Source organism: Microcaecilia unicolor, chromosome 9 (assembly GCF_901765095.1).
Source record: "Microcaecilia unicolor chromosome 9, aMicUni1.1, whole genome shotgun sequence".
Lineage (NCBI taxonomy): Eukaryota > Metazoa > Chordata > Amphibia > Gymnophiona > Siphonopidae > Microcaecilia > Microcaecilia unicolor.
The window spans coordinates 211606696-211628804 of NC_044039.1; the positions used below are offsets into that span (position 1 = coordinate 211606696).

The 22109-nt window shown below is 43.3% G+C and overlaps 1 protein-coding gene across 5 annotated transcripts in view; it reads right to left on the reverse strand.

Annotated features, from left to right (window-relative positions):
• Positions 1-1656: 1656 nt before the first annotated feature.
• Positions 1657-22109, reverse strand: part of ZC3H14 (zinc finger CCCH-type containing 14) — a 96796-nt gene continuing 76343 nt past the window's right edge. For 4 of the 5 annotated variants that reach the window (XM_030213747.1, XM_030213743.1, XM_030213745.1 and 1 more), the window contains 8 exons: positions 20868-20942; positions 7974-8115; positions 7568-7791; positions 6218-6335; positions 5522-5658; positions 5148-5242; positions 2640-2746; positions 1657-1814 (listed from right to left, as the gene is read on the reverse strand). In XM_030213747.1, coding sequence (XP_030069607.1) covers positions 1808-1814; positions 2640-2746; positions 5148-5242; positions 5522-5658; positions 6218-6335; positions 7568-7791; positions 7974-8115; positions 20868-20942 — 905 coding nt within the window. In that variant the 3' untranslated portion in view covers positions 1657-1807. The remainder of the gene's footprint in view (positions 1815-2639; positions 2747-5147; positions 5243-5521; positions 5659-6217; positions 6336-7567; positions 7792-7973; positions 8116-20867; positions 20943-22109) is intronic. The other variant, XM_030213744.1, reaches the window with a different exon arrangement.

Sequence of the window (22109 nt, forward strand, 5' to 3'; positions counted from 1 at the left end):
ATTGAATTTGGAAAATTTACATAAAAAATCTGAAAGTAGGACAGAGATGTATCCTGAAGAAACAGGCCCAGTAAGAGATATGTCACCAGATAAGGAAATCAGTCATACCTTTTGAAATAGATGATTGTTAAGAATGAAAACTCCAAAGGCATACACTATTACATGTCTTGAAAGCCAAATTTTGAGTTGAATATATTTAAATGTTTTTTATGTAAAAGTCAAAATGTTTATGAAGAAACAGGAGAATACCTCTACAAAGATCAAAACAGGTTCCAAAGGAGTAGAGGAAGACACACTTCACACGTCTTCGCTGCTCCATGGAAAAATTACTGAGGGACCCACACTTGCATGTTGAGCAGGAAAGCACCAGCGCATGCATGGTGGAACGCTGCTAGAAAGTTCTATAATAATCTCACTAGTCATTCTCTGCACCAGGTTCTGTGGGATGATGTCACCCAACTGTGAGAATGCAACTGGCCTGCTTGTCCTTAGAGAAACTTTGTTCCTTAACTTAATAATTTAAGGACTGTGTTATGTGTTTACTCAGGTTACCTTTGTCTAATACATTCTGTTTAAAGATCAGAAACCATTCAGTGTGACATATATGCAATAATAGGGGAAATCAAGAGCAGGGTGGGAACTTTTTCACATCGCTGGTCATCTTCCAGTATTCAAATAGGATTAATAAGAAATACCCCTCAAAGTGCCAGCAAAGGCTGTCCTGCTCCAACTGGAAAAGAGACAGAGACTTGTCCATGAACAATCTGAACCTCAACTGGACCCCTGACACAGGCGGGGCTCTCTACAGAGTCTGGTGCTTTGAATAAAGTTTTCCACTTCTCCTTACACTCTACTCCTATGATAAAGGTAAACCATGTTTTCTTTATTAAATATGGCAAGATAGTAGTCTATGCACGGCGTGCTAAGAGATGAAAATTCTTTGTATTTTTTCATCTCCTGCTCTTTCATACTAATGCTGGGATCTGGTACTATGACCTTCATTCACTGACGGGATTGTCCCCTATCCTACACTGTAGTCTGTAGGAATGTATATTTCCCATGTCATTACATGTTGGCTGAAACAGGAAAAAAAAATTGAAATTTTATTTCTTGTGCAATGCTTCTCCAACTCCCCCCCCCCCCCCCCCCCCCCCCCAAAAAAAAAAAAAAAAAAATTAAAACACACAAAATAAGAATTCCTGAAAATGACACAGAAAACTGAACAGAATGGAAATTTTGGCCCTGCAGACCTCTAGTAGATTGGCCATTACAATGATGGCCAAGGCTCCTTTCAGAACCCTGTGATCATGGGCCAGAAAGCAGCCTGGCTGCATTCTGGCCCATGGGTATAAAATGCTTCTCCCTTCCTATATCAAAGACTTTCATACAATGTTTCCTAAAAGTGTGTCTCACAAAAAAAGAGATCACAGCAGGCTTGTTAAAAACACATATATTTTGGAGAACATAAAAATTACTGTATACTAGAGATCTGCAGTTCCCCACACTCACACTTCAGACAACTGGATCTACCTCTCACAACCAGAAGAAACATGCAGGGGGTACAAACCTCTCAGACTGAAGTGTGTACAGTAAGAAAAACAATTACAGGTATTAAAACTTACAAAACTGAAAAATATACAGACAATGCTCAATGTGTATCACATTTATCCAGTTCATTTTATGAAAACTAATTTTGTAGTGTCCGATATATTGAAATATATTAAGAGTGTATTGTTGAGCCACTTGCTGGTATTCGGGTGCTCATCTGAGTCCAAATTTAAGATCTTTATGCAGCCACTTGCTTGAGTCATTCACTGAAGAAGAAAAAAAAAAGATGCACACATTTATACCACCTGATAAGAAACTTGGATCTTAGCAAACAGCAGCAGCCTATCCTGGTATCTCCTGTATCCAAAGAAACAAACAACTTGAAAAGTGCAGAGCGCCACCAATCTTGGCAAAAGCCCTCTGCAGCACCTGCTGTAGCTGAGTAATGTGTGAGGAGCATTAGACACCATCAAGCAAGTAAACCATTACTGCATGGCATGGAGAGCCCCTTCCTCCATCGTTACTGTGCTGAGGCTTGTCCTGTTGAGTAAGCACACTCTTACCATACAGGTGATATATAAGATGAGAGGCTGAAATACATGTACAGGACCGGGGGGACATCTAACATATTTACAACTAGACTACTGTATGTATAGAGGCAAAATGTAAAATGCTTTTTTTAGATTGAAAACAGGAAGAACTACAAAAAATTAGCACAAATTTTAATACAAAAAAATAAGGTGAATATAAAGTAAAATACATCATTTCTCCACCTCTTGTGCCACACCCATCATTGATCCAGCTGAACTAGTATTTCTGTCCTGTTAAATATTAGCTTTTATGTTATAATTGGCAGATTTATATTATTTACTTCAGTTGTCACCTAGACTTCCTAACTCCCCTGGTTCAAATAATATTATATTGTGCACCACTTATATAAGAACTTTATAGGCGGTATATCAAATAAAGACAAACTATGAACTAACTAGAACTTTAAATATCATTTGTTGATATGACTATGAACTGGCATATCCTTGCTCAGTTTTCTCACTGGCTCTGGTCCTGAAGAATGGTTTTTCAAGGCGAATCACCTGGTCTGTGGCCTGGTCCATTTCAAGGCGTGCCGCGGAGGTACAGAAACCGTAGGATGATAAAAGGGGCAGTCAGGTCTTGTACACTGGGTGTTAAATCTACAGTGCTGAAAGGGGAAAGAATTCAAATTTAGCACAAAGGAAGAAACCCAGGGCATGCCAAACTGGTAATGAAATAGCTTCCTGAAAATACCACCAGTTAATCCCAGTAAGTTCTGTTGGCTAACTTTGGTACAGCCCACCTCACACTGAATAGAGAACATTCAGAAAGAAACGCAATGAGCAGATATCAGTATGCACTCAGCTTCTGGAAGATTCCCCTATGATGGGGAATGTATCAACCAAAGGAGGAGAGGATGGTAGGGGAGTCACAAGCTACTCTTGTCTAGTAATCTCAGTTTCATTTTTCACATCCAATCCCAGTTTGGCTTCTTTGCTGAAATGCAGATTGAGTGTAGCAGAACGCTGCATATTACTGCAGAAGCCACATCCCAGAAGGTATACCAGAGGTAAGGAGCAATACCCAAAGATGCAAACAAAGGAATTTTCACAAATACACTGGGCCATAAAGTGGGGTCTGTTTGTAGATGTTAGCCAGAAAACATGTCACTGTAAGGCTGCTGCTTGCATAAACCCCAGCTCCTTTCTCCTTCCTCTTCCAACTGTCAATTCTGGCATAAACCTTAATTTGCAACTACCCATGGAATTGCACCTGTTTTAACCGATTCTCCTCTCATAGTGCCTGCTTTGGCAGTGAGACAGGACAGGCTCTAAAATCAACCACCAGTTGATGCCCTTTTCAATAATCACAACTCTCCTTCCCCCCACCCGTGTCTTTGAACACTGCCCCAGCAAAATCCCAGCTGACTCAATGTGCCGAAGACCTGATAGAGCAACTGAACGAGGGACCCTCTTGGTTGACTCTCCAAGTGACAATCTATAATGTTCTAGATTCCTTTCTTGGCTGAAATTGTTTTATATGGATACACTTGACTACAAGAGCATTCTATACATTACACAGATCCATCTTAAGTCTCCAGGGAGCAAGTGCCCCATATCTAGAAAGGAAGATGGCTGTCCCAAAATGTGAAGTAAAAGTAAGCACACTGGCTCAGCGCCACAGATATGGAACTTGTCTTTGTAGTTGAATCTTGCTAGGCTGCCATTAATACCTTTCAATGGACTAACAAAATAGGAGACTGTAGCGTGAAAACTTTTGCACCCGCAGGTCCCTTCTTCAGCTGAAACCTGTGTGGACCAGAAAACTCATGAATTAAAGCATCTTTCTTGTTGGGCCAAAAATATTCTCTCACCTGCAAAACTTCATGTTTTCTCCAGGATCAGCATGGCCACTACCCCTGCGCTATATATTGGCTATGAAGTCCCAGAAAATAGTCCCCTAATAACCCACTGTGAAAACCTTATTCAACAAGCAATAACATTTCTCATGCTCACAAATGCTGATAAGAGACACAGCAGCAGCAGACATCATTACTAACTGCTTCTATCACAGAAGCATGAAGGCCAGTACCATGGTGAGTAAAAATCTGAATCCTCATGTTCACTTTTAAAGGCCTTCACCCTCCTACCTAGCTAAGTATGCACTGGCAGATCATGAGGGGCAGCTGTCGCTCTTCCCTCCATTAAACATTTCCACCTGGTAGAGACCCTCGAGAGATGGGTCCCACATTATGGCATACTTTTCTTTTATGCTACAAATCTAATATCAGCTTGAATATTAAGCAATTAATCTCACAATTTCCATGAACTAATCAATATATGAAATAAAGGAGACCTCAAAGCTTCCTAGTGAGACAATTTATTAATGAATATCTGCACCCTCAACAGATGCGTCTCAACTATATTTGGAGCAGAGTAATATCATTGGTCTCTATAATCAATGAAGAGGAAAAAAAACCAAACCAACATAAAAAAAACTCTTTATACAGAGAAAAAACATTGGTCCCCAAGGAAGTATGAGAGAAAGTGCTCAGTTACTCTAAAACAAGCAATCTAAATGTCCGAAATAATCAGCAGACTTATATTTCAAGAAAACCTCCCGAGTGGTGTTATCAGTCAGTGCTTATCCAAGAAGGGGAAATGTACATCAAAATCCCCTACTGTCTTCCACTCGCTGCTACTGAATAAAAAACCCATAAGCAAACAACAACAAGGTCTTCTACAAGAGCGCCTTGTTTCGCTTGAGTTCGCTGCTTCAGAATGAAATGCTTTCCAGTATATCTTTGATCGCCTTTTTAATTTTACAAATTTGGTCCAATTTGAAATGAGGCATAATGCTAAGTGTCAGGTCACGCTCATTGTGTTACAAATTGTCTGCTGTACTGTCCTTTTGCATTGTGTGATTGTCGTTAGTGACATCTCTCGATTGTTACGTGTTATTGTATATATATATATTTTTTTTTCATTGTTGTAACCTGCCAAGGCTACGTATTTAGGACTGGTAGACAACAAATTTGATAAACAGTACTGAAGAAAACAAGGTCTTACTTTGGGATGAAAGAAAGGACATTCCATTTTCTTACATGCAGGGAAATATCGGCACACCTGAGCAGTAGAAGACGGTAGTGGTACTGGAACTGCTACTAGAAAAGAGAAGTCAGAACATACAGCACGTGTTAACTGCTAATAAATGACCCCCCTATCTGCCCCAAGGCCACAGGAATAAAATGACCCCCTCAGTGTTTAGGTGCATTTCAGGCCAGTACTGGTTGCATTTTGGCACCCTAATGTCCACTCAAAGCTCTCTAATCAAAAAAGCACCATTTGTTTACAGTCCCTGTAAAAACATGACCCATTATGGTTACAAGGAATAGCCAGCCTAACCCCAAACTATAGGGAGGAAGGAAGAGCAGAGCACTAACCAGGCTTGGCAGCTTGCACAGGCGTTCGTCTGCTGGCATGTGTGTAGGGGCAATCCGATCTGGTGCACTTTGCATCGTATTTACAGTTTGGGTGAATAAACAAGCATTTCTCAGCAAATTTACAGTTGGGAAACGCTCTGAAAAAGAGAATGACATGTTACTGCAATATAAAACACACGCATACAGGCCAGTTCAAAGCAGGAAGCTCCAGCCCAGAAACAAAGGGGTTTTTTTTGTTGTCTTTTTTTCTTTTTTCAGAATCGCAAGAAGCCATGACATTTTAATAGTCCAAAATATCTGCTTGCACATTACCAACTAGACTCACAGATCTCAACCCTTCAGGATCATAAGCACTGTGATGAAAACTCAGCCTGGCTGTAAGATCCCCCCTTTTCATTCTAATTTGTATTTCAATGCAGAGATATCATCATTTATAACTTTTCTTATCTCCTGTTCGGCCAGTCGTACACAATGGTCCAAAGGAAAAGGTGCCGTTATTGTACTCATCACCCTCAGGACCCCAAGCAATTCTCTAGAACAGACAGATCTCAAGTACAGCATGTACAACTACATATAAATCTGTGCCCTCCTGTTTTAAAGATCTGTGCTAGTGCTGCTCCGTTGACTATTTCTAAGACTTTTTCTTGACACATGAAGGGTTAACCTGCTCTGCCCTGTGTGACTGTCAACACTCACTTGCAGACTGCAGTGGGATGGTGATATACACACTCGTCTCCATGTTTACATGCAGGCCAGTATCTGCAGCGCTCTGGCAGTTTCTGTTTCACCGGGACACTCACATCTGTCATTTCCACTGAGAATATAAACAGTGAAAAGGTTACCGTTACTGAATCATGCCTAGCTTGAAATGTCTGTTGATAAAGAAGTCCAGGCCACAGCACATTTCACCTCACAGATGTTTGAAACTAACAAGGACATGGTATATTGCTGCAGACTGAGACATTCCCTGGCAAATGATATGGGGTCTGCAACACCCTGCAGCTGTCTCCATGCACACTGTGACATCCCTTATCATTTTATAGAATGGGTTATCTATTCCAACCTTACTAGTCACTATTAGAGAATGACACGGGGACAAAATCTGTCCCTGTCTCTGTGGGTTCTGTCTCCGTCCCCACCCCGTCCCTGAAGGTTCTGTCCCCGTTCCATCCCTGTGGGCTCTGTTCTCATCTGCAGAAACCTCGAACACTTATGATTTTGTGTATAAATTACAAATAGAAAACAATAATAACAACTAGCAGATATAACAACCCTCCTCACCACCACTCTCTACCCTTCCAACCCCAACAATAGCTGATTTCTACTACCCCAAGGAATCCTAATCCACCCTGTTAAATTGTCCATGGGTACAAAATATAACCTGTTATGTATAACCTAGAGGGGAGAAATATGCCCTATAAAGCACTTATGATTTTTTAATCTGTGGATGAATAAGAAGTCATCAACAATCTCAGGATTCAGTCTAGCTCTCCTGTCTTCCACAGTCCCTCCCGCAATAGAAGATGTCTTCTTAGAAGATGTGCTGGTAGCAGAATGAACAAGATTCCCCATGCAAATTTTGCATAAAATATTGTGGTCTACATCAAACAATAAATAACAGTCCAGATCATTAACAGGCTTCAAAGTAGAAAGTGATACAGGGACAAAGTTGGTCCCCATCCTCACGGGCTCTGTCCTCATCCCCGCCCCTGTGGGATCTGTCCCTGTCTCCATTCTATCCCCGCCCCGTCCCCGCGGTTACTGCAGATCCCCATCCCCGTGTCATTCTCTACTCACTATGTATCTTTTAACAAGTCACTTAATCGTCATTTCTATGCTCAGAGTTACAGTAAGCTCATCTACAAAGGAACCTCCTGTCTACAATAGTTCCTGATTACAACAAAGATACTGGTAGTGAGTAGACAATCAAGCCAGAGTGCTTAAGGTTCTATCTGCCTTGTCTACTGTGGTTCAGGAACTGGCACAGCAGTTCACCCTAATGGACTCCAGCATACGCTGAGCAGTTATTTATACAAATGTTTTTACCATCTGACGTAGCCAGTTCCCTCGTTAGAATCTGATGCTGCTTGGTGTGAGTTTTCTTCACGCCTTTGTGTGACACTGGGTTCTGTCTGGAGGATGTTTCTCCTTCCTCTGTGAAATTCATCCCCTCTTCTTCCTGATCAGAGGTGTACCCTGGTGGGCTCGGTACGCCATCCAGTGTAACTATGAACTTAGGACTCGGGGGCTTCTCTGATGCTAGAAGCTCCCTGTGAAACAAGCATAAAAAGAACACATCAATCATTGTGTATCACTTCCACTGTACTATCTAGACTCCAACTATCCTCCAGCATGGGTCACCTCCAAGATTCACATGACTATCTCAGACCTTTAAACCAGGCCCAAGCAGCACAGAAATAATTTCAGAGCAGAATTTCACAAGTCTGTGTACCGGTTTTGTATGAGACGACCAGAATGGGCTGCTATCCCCTGCACTGCCTGGTTCTGGGATACCACTTCTTCTGACAGTTTGGGTTTCTTCATGATAAATGATCTGCTGTCGGCATGTCTGATGGACTCTGTGTCATGGATATCTGAGTAGATAAGAAAGTTAAAGAGCTTTACATGAAATATAGACTGCAGCATACAAATTGGCTGCTATAAAAGATTTAAAAAAAAAACAGTTCTACACTACTAAGTTCTTTAAAGCCCCTAACACAGCCATCCTATATAACATAGTAGATGACGGCAGAAAAAGACCTTCACGGCCCATCCAGTCTGCCCAACAAGATAACTCATATTTGCTGCTTTTTGTGTATACCCTACTTTGATTTGTACCTGTGCTCTTCAGGGCACAGACCGTATAAGTCTGCCCAGCACTATCTCCGCCTCCGAACCAGCAACCCCGCCTCCCAACCACCAGCTCTGGCACAGACCGTATAAGTCTGCCCAGCACTATCCCCGCCTCCCAACCACCAGCCCCACCTCCCACCACCGGCTCTGGCACAGACCATATAAGTCTGCCCAGCACCATCCCCACCTCCCAACCACCAGCCCCACCTCCCACCACCGGCTCTGGCACAGACCGTATAAGTCTGCCCAGCACTATCCCCGCCTCCCGCCACCGGCTCTGCCACCCAATCTCGGCTAAACTCCTTAGGATCTATTCCTAGCAGTGCTTAAAAATCTTACATCCTGTTGCAATCATGCAAATACCACTAACCCCGCTCTCTCAGCTAACTTTCCTGCAGTCTCTTTCCGAACAGAAAATCCTTTCCCTGTGCCAAGGTTTACTATCTGTTCCGCCTCTCACCCACCCACATCCAGTAGAAACCACGAATCCATCTTGCAATACTCTTTCATAATTCAACCTCCCCCCCTCCCACCTCTGAGAGTCACCTCTTGCGCATTATTCAGTCCATGAAGCTAACTACTGACCCTCAGGATCCTATCCCGTCCTGCTTTAAGCGTTTCTTCCCTTCCTCCTATCACTGATGACCTCCAGCCTTGAGGAAGGTCACATACCTCAGACCTGGAAAATCGCTGCTTTTTAAGACCCAAGTTGAAAGATACCACCAAATCTGTCAGTGACTGCATCAACTATTACTCCATTACTAATCTAACATTTACAGCTAAGATCTTAGAATCTATTGTTCACAGTCAACTGCTAGACTTTCTGGACAAAACCAAAATCAGACTGGATTCCAGTTGCATCACAGCATGGAAACAGCCCTCTTGGGTATCACCACGTTTGTTCGCTCTTATTTGGACCAGGCCACCGCAGTTCTCCTCTTATCCATTGATCTCTCTGCAGCTTTTGACTTAGTGGACCACTCTCTCTCCTTTTAAATCGACTCCACCAGGTAGGTTTGTGGGGCACAGCATTAGAATGGTTCTTTTCCTAGCTCCCCGATGCCATTACACAGTCCACACTAATGACTCCATTTGCGTTGAACTCTGGCGTACCACAGGGGTCAATTCTCTCTACCACTCACTAACATTTTTCTGGCCCCACTCCTCTCCCTTCTCCAGTCCTTGGACTTTACAGTTTTCGACTCTGCTGATGATCTGCCAACCAACTAGCCAAATACTTTAAAGATAAAATCATTAACCAGTGCAACACAATCCCCCAAGACGAATCCAGCATTGATAGCTTTCTTGATGAACTGGACCCAGATATGAACGAAATACCAGCTGACCGCTCCTGGACAAACTTTACCCCTCTTACCACTGAAGAAATTTCCACAACAATATCCAAACTCTCTAAATCACACTGCCACCTTGACCTATGCCCCAACTATCTAATGGAGAACGCTCCTGCTCGCTTCATTACAAACCTCACCACTCACTTAAACTTCCTCCTTCAACAGGGCTCCTTCCCCACCGAACATGGTAACATATTACTTACACCCATACCAAAAAACACCAAGAAACCAGCAGATGACATCACCAATTACCGGCCTGTGGCCTCTATCCCTCTATTGACCAAACTGTTGGAAAACAAAGTAACCTCCCAACTCAACGAATTCATACAAAAGTTCTCCATCCTTCATGAGTCGCAATCAGGCTTTCGACCTGCCCACAGCACAGAAACAGTATTACTCACCTTAATATCCAAATTCAAACATGAAATATCATTTGGAAACAACATCCTACTTCTTCAATTTGACTTATCTAGTGCATTTGACATGGTGAATCATGATATCCTTACAAAGTTACTTGACAAACTTGGAATCGGCGGAAACATCATCAAATGGATAAAAAGTTTCATCACATCAAGATCTTATCGAGTCAAATCAACTTCATCTGTCTCATCTCCCTGGTCATCACAATGCGGGGTACCTCAAGGTTCACCTCTTTCCCCAATTCTCTTCAACCTTATGATGATCCATCTAGCCAAATCCCTATCTAAATTTGGCCTCAATCCCTTCATTTATGCAGATAATGTCACTATTTTTATTCCCTTCAAATCCAACTTAGAAGAAATCTCAGATAAAATAATCAATGGAATGAACATCTTAGCCTCTTGGGCCAACGCTTTTAAGATGAAGTTGAATAAGGAAAAAACACAATGTTTAATCCTTACATCCCAATACTCTACACTCAATCTGACTACACTCAACACCCCCTGACGTCACCATTCCCATATCTGACAATCTAAAAATTTTAGGAGTATTATTAGATAAACATCTAACTCTGGAAAATCATGCAAAAGCTAAGACAAAGAAAATGTTTAACATGATGTGGATGTTGAAGCGCGTGAAATCCTATCTTCCCCTAAAAACCTTCCGCAATTTGGTCCAATCTACTGTACTTATCCACGTTGACTACTGCAATAGTATTTTTATTGGATGCAAGGCCCAAATCCTGAAAAAACTCCCAACTGCCCAAAACACGGCAGCCAGACTTATTTTTGGTAAGTCGCGGTTTGAGAGCGCAACACCTCTCTGTGTAAAGCTTCATTGGCTCCCTATTACGGAATGAATAAATTTCAAAATCCACACGCTAATTCATAAGATTATCTACAGAGAATCCCCAGACTACATGTACAATTTGATTGATCTTCCAACCAGGAACGGCTCTAGATCTTCTCGAACTTATCTAAACTTACATCTTCCCAACTGTAAAGGTATAAAGTACAAAACATATTATGCATCCAATTTCTCCGTTTTGGGCAGCCAGCTCTGGAACGCCTTACCTAGATCTATTTGAATAGTCAATGACCACTTACCCTTCTGGAAGCTTCTAAAAACTTACCTCTTCAAGCAAGCCTATACAAATGACTTGACTTAAATTAGGAGTCCATCTGAGCTACCCGAATCAGACTATATGACAGAACCTGAAATATGTTTCCCTGCTTATTCCTTTCTAATTCATCCCTCTTCCAACCCTCATTATACATTATTCCTTAATCAACAACACACTATACCACCCCCTTCCCACTCCCTACCTCTACCACCTTCCTCCCTTACCCATCTTAATTATCCACATTTTGTTGTCCACCTCTTCATACACTATATTACAACTGTTATCCAATCTTTGTTATCTTGTAAACCTGTTATAATATGTAAGCCGCATTGAACCTGCTAATAAGTGGAAAAGTGCGGGGTATAAGTGTTACAAAAAAAGTGTTACTTTTTATGGCCAGTAAGTAGCTTCACAGCCATGTTTTGGATAAGTTGATGGTGTTTCAGATCTTTGGCTCTGATGCCTCGGTATAGGGAGTTGCAGTAGTCAAGCTGATTGACAAGGGAGTGAATAAGGATATTTAGAGAAGTATGGTCAAAAAGGGTCCGTATGGAGCGGATCATCTGGAGCTTGAAAAACGAGCATTGAACAACCAAAAATAAATATCCAGATTCTTACTCCCGTTGACCCTACTGACATTCAACAAATCCATGACATAAACTGGAACTTCACTGTAATTACAACTTGGCTAAACCAACAAAAAACTGCAGATAAATCCTATTAAGTCACATGTTACACTTTTCACAAGTACTGTTGGTGCTACACTGGCTTCACCTTTATTTTTGTGCTCCATTCCAGTCTCTCTGCTTCCCAGATTTCCTTGGTTGTTCAATGCTCGTTTTTCAAGCTCCAGATGATCCGCTCCATACGGACCCTTTTTGACCATACTTCTCTAAATATCCTTATTCACTCCCTTGTCAATCAGCTTGACTACTGCAACTCCCTATACCGAGGCATCAGAGCCAAAGATCTGAAACACCATCAACTTATCCAAAACATGGCTGTGAAGCTACTTACTGGCCATAAAAAGTACGACCATGTTATGCCACTCCTCATGGATGTCCATTGGCTCCCTATATCCCTCTGCATTCTGTATAAACTTTTTTTTCTACTCTACAAAGCATGTGCAAAAGGACAACCTTCATTTCTTTCCCGTTCGTTGACCCCTTATTGCCCAACCCAAACCCTGTGTTTGCTGCAGCAGAACATACTCATTGCCCTTCCTTTCATGATACTGTACATGATTCTGTCCGGCGCACAATTTTTTTCTGTCCAAGGTCCAGAACTCTGGAAAGCCTTGCCCAGCCACCTTTGCTTACACTCCTCTCTCCAACTTTTTAAGGCAGAACTGAAAACCCACCTATTTAACTTTGCCTATTCCTGAATAGCTTTCACAGCCACCCTTGTGTGTCCCCCCCCCTTCCTATCCCCACTGTAGTTCTCCCCTCTGCCTCCCTTTTTCTGAGTAATTCTGCACCCCTTCTCTATTTCTTGCAAGCCGTCTAGACATTTACTTGATGGGTGGGATAGTAAATTTTTGAATAAATTTGAAACTAATGATTTTATTTGTTTATTACATTTGGCTTACATAGTTCTGGAGAGGTGGTTACAGACTCCGGTGTGAACAAATACAGTAAAGAAGTATTGGTAAATAGGTTGGGGTGATTCAGACAAAATGTTAGGGTCTGATCATGCGTCGGGGTTGAATACTGTCCGTTTCCTGATTAAAATGCCATATTTCATTATTCGGTATTTATGTCAGATACTGTGGGTTATGCCTTCTTGAACAGGTGAGTTTTTAGGTTTTTTTGGAATTCTAGATGATTATTCGTAGATTTCAGGCGTTTTGGTAGAGAATTCCAGAGCTGTGTGCATATGTAAGAAAAACTTGACGCGTATGTTGATTTATACATTAGGCTTTTACAACTTGGGAAGTGAAGAGTTAAGTACGTTCTGGCTGATTCAATTGTGTTTCTAACTGGTAAGTCGATTAAGTTCAGACATATAGCTCGAAGTTAGAACATGTATTATTCTGTGAACAAATCTTGAAAGCGATATGTTCCTTGATTGGTAGCCAGTGTAGCTTTTCCTGGAGGGGTTTTGCGCTTTCAAATTTAGATTTTCCATAGATAAGCCTGGCTGCCGTATTTTCTGCTTTCTAGTCTCAAACATTTATTACACAAGACCTGGTCATCGTATCTCAAAAAAGATATAGCAAAATTAGGAAAGGTTCAAAACAGAGTCACCAAAATGATAAAGGGGATGGAACTCCTCTCATATGAGGAAGGGCTAAAGAGGTTAGGGCTCCTCAGACTGGAAAAGAGATGACTGAGGATATGATAGAGGTTGACAAAATCCAGAGGCGTGTAGAACAGGTAAAAGTGAATCAATCTTTTACTTTTTCAAAAAGTACAAGACTAGGGGACACTCAATGAAGTTACATAGAATGTTAGGTATTATTAGGAAAGGAATGGAAAACAAAAATGAGGATGTTATAATGCCTTTGTATCGCTCCATGGTACGACTGCACCTCAAATATTGTGTTCAATTCTGGTCGCCGCATCTCAAAAAAGATATAGTGGAATTAGAAAAGGTGCAGAGAAGGGCGACGAAAATGATAAAGGGGATGGGACGACTTCCCTATGAGGAAAGACTAAAGCGGCTAGGGCTCTTCAGGTTGGAGAAAAGGCGGCTGAGGGGAGATATGATAGAGGTCTATAAAATAATGAGTGGAGTGGAATGGGTAGATGTGAAGTGTCTGTTTACGCTTTCCAAAAATACTAGGACAAGGGGGCATGCGATGAAACTACAATGTAGTAAATTTAAAACGAATCGGAGAAAATATTTCTTCACTCAACGTGTAATTAAACTCTGGAATTCGTTGCCAGAGAATGTGGTAAAGGCGGTTAGCTTAGCGGAGTTTAAAAAAAGGTTTGGCTGGCTTCCTAAAGGAAAAGTCCATAGACCATTATTAAATGGACTTGGAGAAAATCCACTATTTCTGGGATAAGCAGTATAAAATGTTTTGTACTTTTTGGGGATCTTGCCAGGTATTTGTGACCTGGATTGGCCAATGTTGGAAACAGGATGCTGGACTTGATGGACCTTTGGTTTTTCCCAGTATGGCAATACTTATGTACTTATGGAAATACTTTTAAAGCAAATAGGAGGAAATATTTTTTCACTCAACGAATAAAGCTCTGGATCTCTCTGCCGGAGGATGTGGTAAGGAGAAATTAGACCTTACCTGCTAATTTGCTTTCCTTTAATCCCTCCGGACCGGCCCAGGATTGGACTGATGGGTTGTGCTCGCCTTCCAGCAGGTTGGAGACTGAGAAAAAAACTCTGACTATAGCGAGCCAATAGGAGCTCTGGTCACGTGACCCTAGCCTCAGTATTTGAATAACAAAGCAGAAAGAAGAACAAGACATTCTGTGCCCCAAGGAATTCCAGCAACCAGGGAGCACTATTAAAAACGTGCTCTAATGAAGGCTCACCGACAACTCTCACCAGAGCAGCGGTATGGCCTCACTGTACTGGCTCACCACGTACCCTTACCAGGGCAGCGGTATGGCCTTATCTTAATGGCTCACCACATACCCTTACCAGAGCAGCGGTATGGCCTCATTGTAATGGCTCACCACGTACCCTTACCAGGGCAGCGGTATGGCCTTATCTTAATGGCTCACCACATACCCTTACCAGAGCAGCGGTATGGCCTCATTGTAATGGCTCACCACGTACCCTTACCAGAGCAGCGGTATGGCCTCAATGTAATGGCTCACCACGTACCCTTACCAGAGCAGCGGTATGGCCTCATTGTAATGGCTCACCACATACCCTTACCAGAGCAGCGGTATGGCCATAACAGAAGATCAATGATTCTTTTTTTTTTTTTTTATATTTGTCTAACTAACTAGCAAAAAACAGCTCTACAAACAAATAAATAGAACATGCAAACCCAGACAGAAAACTGAAATAGGGAGGGGCCTGGGCTGGTCCGGAGGGATTAAAGGAAAGCAAATTAGCAGGTAAGGTCTAATTTCTCCTTCCTTAGCATCCCTCCGGACAGGCCCAGGATTGGACTGATGGGACGTAACAAAGCAGTAGTTCTACGGGTGGGACCCCAGCAAGGCCGCAGTGAGTACCCGCGATGCAAAGACCGTCTCCTGCCAAAAATGAACATCAAGTCTGTAATGTATAGAAAAAAGAATGGAGAGAGGACCAAGTCGCCGCCTTACAAATCTCTGCAGGAGGCATCAAGGGATACTCCGTGGATGACGCTGCCTGTGCTGTAGTGGAATGAGCATTACTAGCCTCCGGGACTGCCTTGCCTGCCGAGAGGTAGGCTGAAGTTATCAACTCTTTAAAAACCCCCCTAGCGGCGAAAAACCTCAGTGACTGCGAGATATCGTTTAAGCACTCACTTACCATGCAAAGCATGCAATGTCTACTGCTCATGTGTACTACTACTACTACTTAACATTTCTAGAGCGCTACTAGGGTTACGCAGCGCTGTACAGATTAAGAAAAAAGGGCAGTCCCTGCTCCAAAGAGCTTACAATCTAATGGGCGAAAAGTCGAGTAGGGTCAGTCCAGAATTCCTGAGACCAATCCCAGAACAAGAAGAAAACCGACTGTGACAGATGAAACAGAGAGAGAAGGACCACTCGCTCTTTAGAAAACTGTAGAAATGGAGACCTGCAGGAAAAAACTTGCACCTCCGAAACTCTCCTAGCGGACGCAATAGACACCAAAAAACACTGCCTTTAGGGTTATGTCCTTCAAAAAACAAGTTTGCCATGGTGCAAACGGAGGCCCCGTGAGAGCCGAAAACACCGGATTAAGGTCCCAACTTGGAAAGATCAATCTAACCGGTGGCCGAAGGCTAACTCCTTTTAAGAAATGAGAAATGGGCGACTTTGGGGAGACTACCACCGACTTACCCCAAATCCGACCTATGAAACGGGACAGAGCTGCCGCCTGCATTTTTAAGTGAAGAAAGAGACAATCGTTCCTCAAATCCTCGCTGCAGAAAAACATCTGAGCCACGGAAACTCGAAAAGGAGCAACCCCAGCATCTGCACAGCAAGTCTCAAAAATTCTCCAGGAGCGAAAATAGCTGAGAGAGGTGGAGCGATGACGAGACCGAAGCACTGTGGAAATAAAAAAGAAAAACCCCTCTGATCTAAATGGGCTCGTTCAATAAGCAAGTCGTAAGACAAAATCGAGCCGGGGAAAGCCGGCCCTTGAATCAGCAAGGACTTGTATAGCGGAAGTCGAAGAGAAGACATCACCTTCAGCCGCTGCAGATTCGTGTATCAAGAGCGTGAAGGCCAATCTGGGAGCACCAGAATCACTGGCTTCCCAAGTTTCTCTATCTTTTGAAGGAAACTACCTAATAGAGGCTACGGAGGAAGCACGTAAAGAAATTCGGAGGAACTTTGAGTTGAGTCTGTAAGCAAACAGATGGAAAACTGGAGTGCCCCAATGACGTACTAGCAACTAAAAACGCATCGATTGCTGAGAGCGCATTCGCCTGGATCGAGCGTGCGACGACTGGGGAAGTCCGCTTGAATATTGGTCAACTCCTGCTACATGCGAGGCTGATATGGCAGTGAGATGAGCTTCTGCCCATACCAGGAAACACTCCGCCTCTTACCGGCACCCTGTTACCCTCTGCCGATTGATATAGGCTACTGCCGAGGCGTTGTCAAGAACTACCAGCCTTATAACCGGCAGAAAGGCAAAAGAGCAGGATACTACGCCAGTAAAGAAGATGCACTTGAAGAAAGAAAGAGGACATGGAAATAGTCAATCTGCAGTTGCCTGGCAGACTATGCAAAATGGGGGAAACAATACTTGTCCCTTCCCAAAACCAAATTGATATTGTCTTGTAACAAGGTCCTATCCATTGTGAAATTATTAGTCTAATCTTCCCAGGCCACCAAGCCACTGGGTGCCATTTACTGATAAATCGTCAGTCCAACCAGAGATATGCTGGAGCCCAATATAGTGAACCCCCTTCCCCCAGGGTACCTCTTATACAATTATCCCACGAAATAGAGAAATAATGAGTTGCTATTTGTTCACAAGATTTCAAATATGAAATTTTTTAGAGCTGAGATTTAACAAACTAAGCTTTGACCTGCACATCTGTGTGGAAAAAACCGGCTTCAAAATTGGTTAAATGTGAAGGTTCCATAATGGATGGGCACACTCCTCTTACTGTTCTCATAGCACCTACATCCCATTAACCGTCTAGCGCTGTGCGTATTGCCCTGAAAAGTTGTACTTGCAGTAGCAAGGTCAGTGAAAACCAAAAATATGATGATCCACAATGCTTACACTTAATATAGTAGAAGTAACATTTTTTTGAATGCCTCAAATTGTGTGGAGGCATAGGGCATTTTAAATAGACCACTTATAAGTGCTACAGGTTTACTAGTCTTGTGGATCATTCTTGACTGGAAATAAGTAGGCTAAAATACAATGCAGCTGACTAGAATGTCTTGAACCAGAGTACATTTTTTTTTTTTTCTTGGGCAGCATGCAGAGTTGAAGAGATGTGCAAAATTGTACCAGGAGACTGCTTTTAATTTTCATAGATCTAGAAGGCTGGTAGCATAGACCACAATAAGCTGCAGTTACACTGCTCAACAAAATCCCTGAGTATTTCAATCTGAAAACTAGTACAGAACTTCCCTCAACTGCCTATACCAGATCCAAGGATACTTTTGCTGTTTGAATAAACAGAATTATGAGCATCTTGACATTCTGAGAAGGCGAGGGGAACAAAAGATGGCTTCAGCTTGAAGTAAAGTTGGAAATGTGTCCACAAATGAAGCATTGTGCACAGCCAGTGACTTGCCCAAAAACTATGCTCAATTGGTTTGCACCGAGCGGTTTATGAAAAAACAGTTTCTGTATTTTCTTTGTATTTAAAGATCTATGAACATGTAAAAATAGTAGACTAGTATTCCCGTTAAGACGTTGTAAATAGCTGTTGAAAGTAGCAGTGCTACTCTCCCTACTGTTCCTAAAGCTTTCCTGTGGGAATGTCCAGTAAAATAATAAACTGGGGGAGGGGAGGGGGAAGGAGGAGGAGAAGGGAAATGAAGCTTTTTTTTTTTTTTTTAAGATGCATTGAAAAGACAAACAATAAACTGCATTATTCTAAAATGACTCTCTTTACTACTTCGGAGGACATGGGCCTGTGAAGTTCCAACAGAAAAAACATGCTTGTAACAGCTGCATCCCAGTGTGCAAAGATAACATACAGCATGATAGGCCTAAAGAGCCATGTCAATTTACACAGGGCTTTCCTTCCAAAAGAAAGCAGTTCTTGTAGAAAAACTGCTGCATGTAAAGCCATGCAAAGTATATGGCTTGATGGAAAAAGTAATATTTTGTATAACCATTGTTTAAGCAAGCACAAAGATGCTTTAACCTATGCCCTAAGAATAAGTGAATAGACATGTATGGAGCTACTATGGCGCTTAAGTTGAATCTGCGGAGGAGAGACCATCCCAGAAATCTTCTGCTCTATTAAATAGGACCTCTCCTGATCGCCATAAAAATCTCCAGACAAATCACCTTCCCTAAATCGTTTTGGAGGTGGAAGAGCAGGCTTGACAAAATTCCCTGCCCCAGCTGCTGCATCAAAAAGGCCTGGTACATCTGGAGCACAAACTCAGGAGGAAAACCCCCTGCCTGAGTAGGCCCAGATTGCACCAGAGCTCCCAAAATACCAGAATCCGGACTGGAGACATTGATGTCCAAAGTCTGTGCACGCGATGGCGAAGATGGAGCAAAATTCAAAATGGCCGCCGTTCGCGCCAAAACCGCGGGAACGGCCTCTGGCGGCGCCTGACCCCTCAGAACTGACACCGGCATCGACGGCGATAAACTTTGAACCGACAAATGAACTGCTGACGACGAAAGCAAAGAAGGCCTCGACGCACCCGCCAGAGCGGTACAGTACTTACAGGAGCCGGAAGAAAACCCCCTGACACTGGCGGACAGCACATCGATTCAGCATCTCTGACATGGCGGCGGCGCGCGTACCGTGACGGCGAAGGAACGGAAGCTGAAGACTGAATCCCCGAAGCAGAAGGAACCGTACAGCCCGACGCTCCAATCACCGTCGTACAAAATTTGCAAGCGCCGGAGGAGCCAACCCCCCAACGCTGACATACAGCGCACTGCTTAAACTTTGCCAACATCACGGGAACGCGCGTGCACGCGACGAGTTGGTTGGCGCCTAAATTCTTTTAAAGCAAAGGACGCTCCGAAGACAAAAATAGCGCTTAGAAAACTACACACCCGCGAAAGTCAACCATAGGAGAACCAGAAACAAAAATTGAAAAGTTCTCAGCGTTTTTTTTGGTTTTTTTTTAAGGAGCTGTTAACATGCACACAGACAGAAGAAAAATAAACACTAAACGGAGCTGTCTGCTCGTTAGGTCTATGGGGAAGCACTGCTTCTGCTTAGCTTTCTCTTTTTTTTTTTTTTTTTTATATTTTAAATCTGGTTGCCTCTCCCAAAGGCAACACCCCTTTGCTTGCCAAAAGGGGGCCCTTCCCTGAAAAATTTTACTCGTTAGCAGGGAGGTGGGGAGGAAAAAAAGGGGGAGGGACCCGGGACACCCGAGTATAACACCCCTGAGGCAAAATTGAAATTCTAACAAGCCTCCAAAGAATTCCTGTGGCACAGAATAAAGTACAGAATAAAGTACCAACTAGACAAAAAATTCAGACAAGTCAGAAAATAAAGAGAGACTAATGGGCTCACTTCCTACCTGCTGGGAGACTGAGAAAATACTGAGGCTAGGGTCACGTGACCAGGGCTCCTATTGGCTCGCTAGAGTCAGAGTTTTTTTCTCAGTCTCCAACCTGCTGGAAGGCGAGCACAACCCATCAGTCCAATCCTGGGCCGGTCCGGAGGGATGCTAAGGAACAGCGGTTAGCGTATCTGGGTTTAAAAAAAGTTTGGACAAGTTCTTGGAGTAAAAGTCCATAATCTGCTATTCAGACATGAGGAAAGCCACTCCTTGCCATGGGATCGGTAGCCTGGAAACTTGCTAGTATTTGGAAACAGGATACTGGACTATTGGTCTGACCCAGGATGGCTATTCTTATGGCTTGTGGTTTAAGGAAAACACCAGCACTGCAAAGAGGAAAACCCTAAACCAAAGCAAAAACTCCTGAGCAGTTGCAGTGTAGACAGCAGCCTAGAAGCTAATGTCAATCAGGACCACATAAAGGGCAATTTTCAGGCTGCCAGAACAGCTGCAAACTCCACAGCTGCTTCTTACCCACAGACACTGCACCAGCTTTCAGTTTGAAAACTGCCAAAGGAAAATGTACCTGCCAAGACTGCCACATGGTTTTTTTTTTCTGCTAGTATCTCCCTCAATACCCCAATCTTGGGAATGCTACCAGTGAACAGGGTAACAATATACATTGTGTTTCACGGTGTGGGCAACTATCAAACAGCCCTTTTACCCTAGAAAAGAGCTACTTACTTGGTTTAAAAGCCTTTGAATATTAAAAACCAGTGCATTTCAAAGTGGGAAGGAAAAGTGCAAGCACAAACCTTGGCCTGGTACAAAAGCACTCCCTACTGGATCAAACTGGAGTCGGGAGAGCAGATCTCGCCTTTGCTGACTACCTGCAAAACATGAATTTTAAACACTTGTTTAAAGAAAAAGACTTGTACAAAAAGTTGTGCTTCTTCAACATGAAGGCCTTTCCAGATACGTTAGCTGTAAGCAGTGGCGTCGTGAGGGCAGCTGACACCCGGGGCGGGTAGCCGCTGCGCACCCCTCCCCCCGGGTGCAGCGCGACGCACCCTCCCCCCTCCGTAGTGCAAACCCCCCCCCCCCCCCCCCGAGAACATACCTGGAAGGCGGTGAGGGGCGGGCGGGAGGACCGATCCGGCGAGTGCACGCCGCTGGGGGGTGTCGGCGCCTCGCTGGTTCCTTGCTCTCTCTGCCCGGAACAGGAAGTAACCTGTTCTGGGGCAGAGAGAGCAAGGAACCAGTGAGGCGTCGACACCCCCCAGCGGCGTGCACCCGGGGCGGACTGCCCCACCCCCTTCCTACGCCACTGGCTGTAAGCACTCCCCCTCCTCCGTCCAGCAAAGCACTGTAAGACAATTCAGCATCTTATAACCTCCCACCAACAAAACAAACTCAAAGGCAAGTTACTTCCTTCCGAAATGTCAGGTTTTCAGCCTCCCATGCACTCATATATCTTCTGGATATCTACCAATAGGATTACCAGAAGCCTCCAGGTCAAAAGGCTAAGCTAAGCCATTCCTAGTGTTGCCCCACCCCTTAACAGCCTTGCAGCTCAGTTTTTCGTATAAATGAGGCAAAACCAGGAACTGGCCAACTCACACTTACGACCTGAAGCTACCATCAGATGTGCTCCTCAAAGCCTATGCTCCTTCCAAAAGAGCCAGTCAGACAACATTCCTACCACAAAAATCCATACTGTCTGCAGTAAAACACAATTTTTGATGCTTTAACAAAGAATAAATGAAATTTGCAAAAACTGATCAGATGACCAGGGAGCTGCACATGCTGTAAGGTGGGAGGTTTGTTGAATGAGTCACTGACAATTCAGTCTCTTGTGATGTCACCTCCACTCATCTCTCCAACACCAGAAGGCCTGTAATATAAGTAGCATGATAAGCCAAGCCAGTCTTGGCTTTACTACATTGCAATGCACGGACACAGCAACGGAGGCAAGAGAAATGTTCAGATGATGCTTTAAAATGTTCAAGTGACTTCACACAAGCTGTGTTTTGGTCTCTTGCCCTGCATCAGGAGTC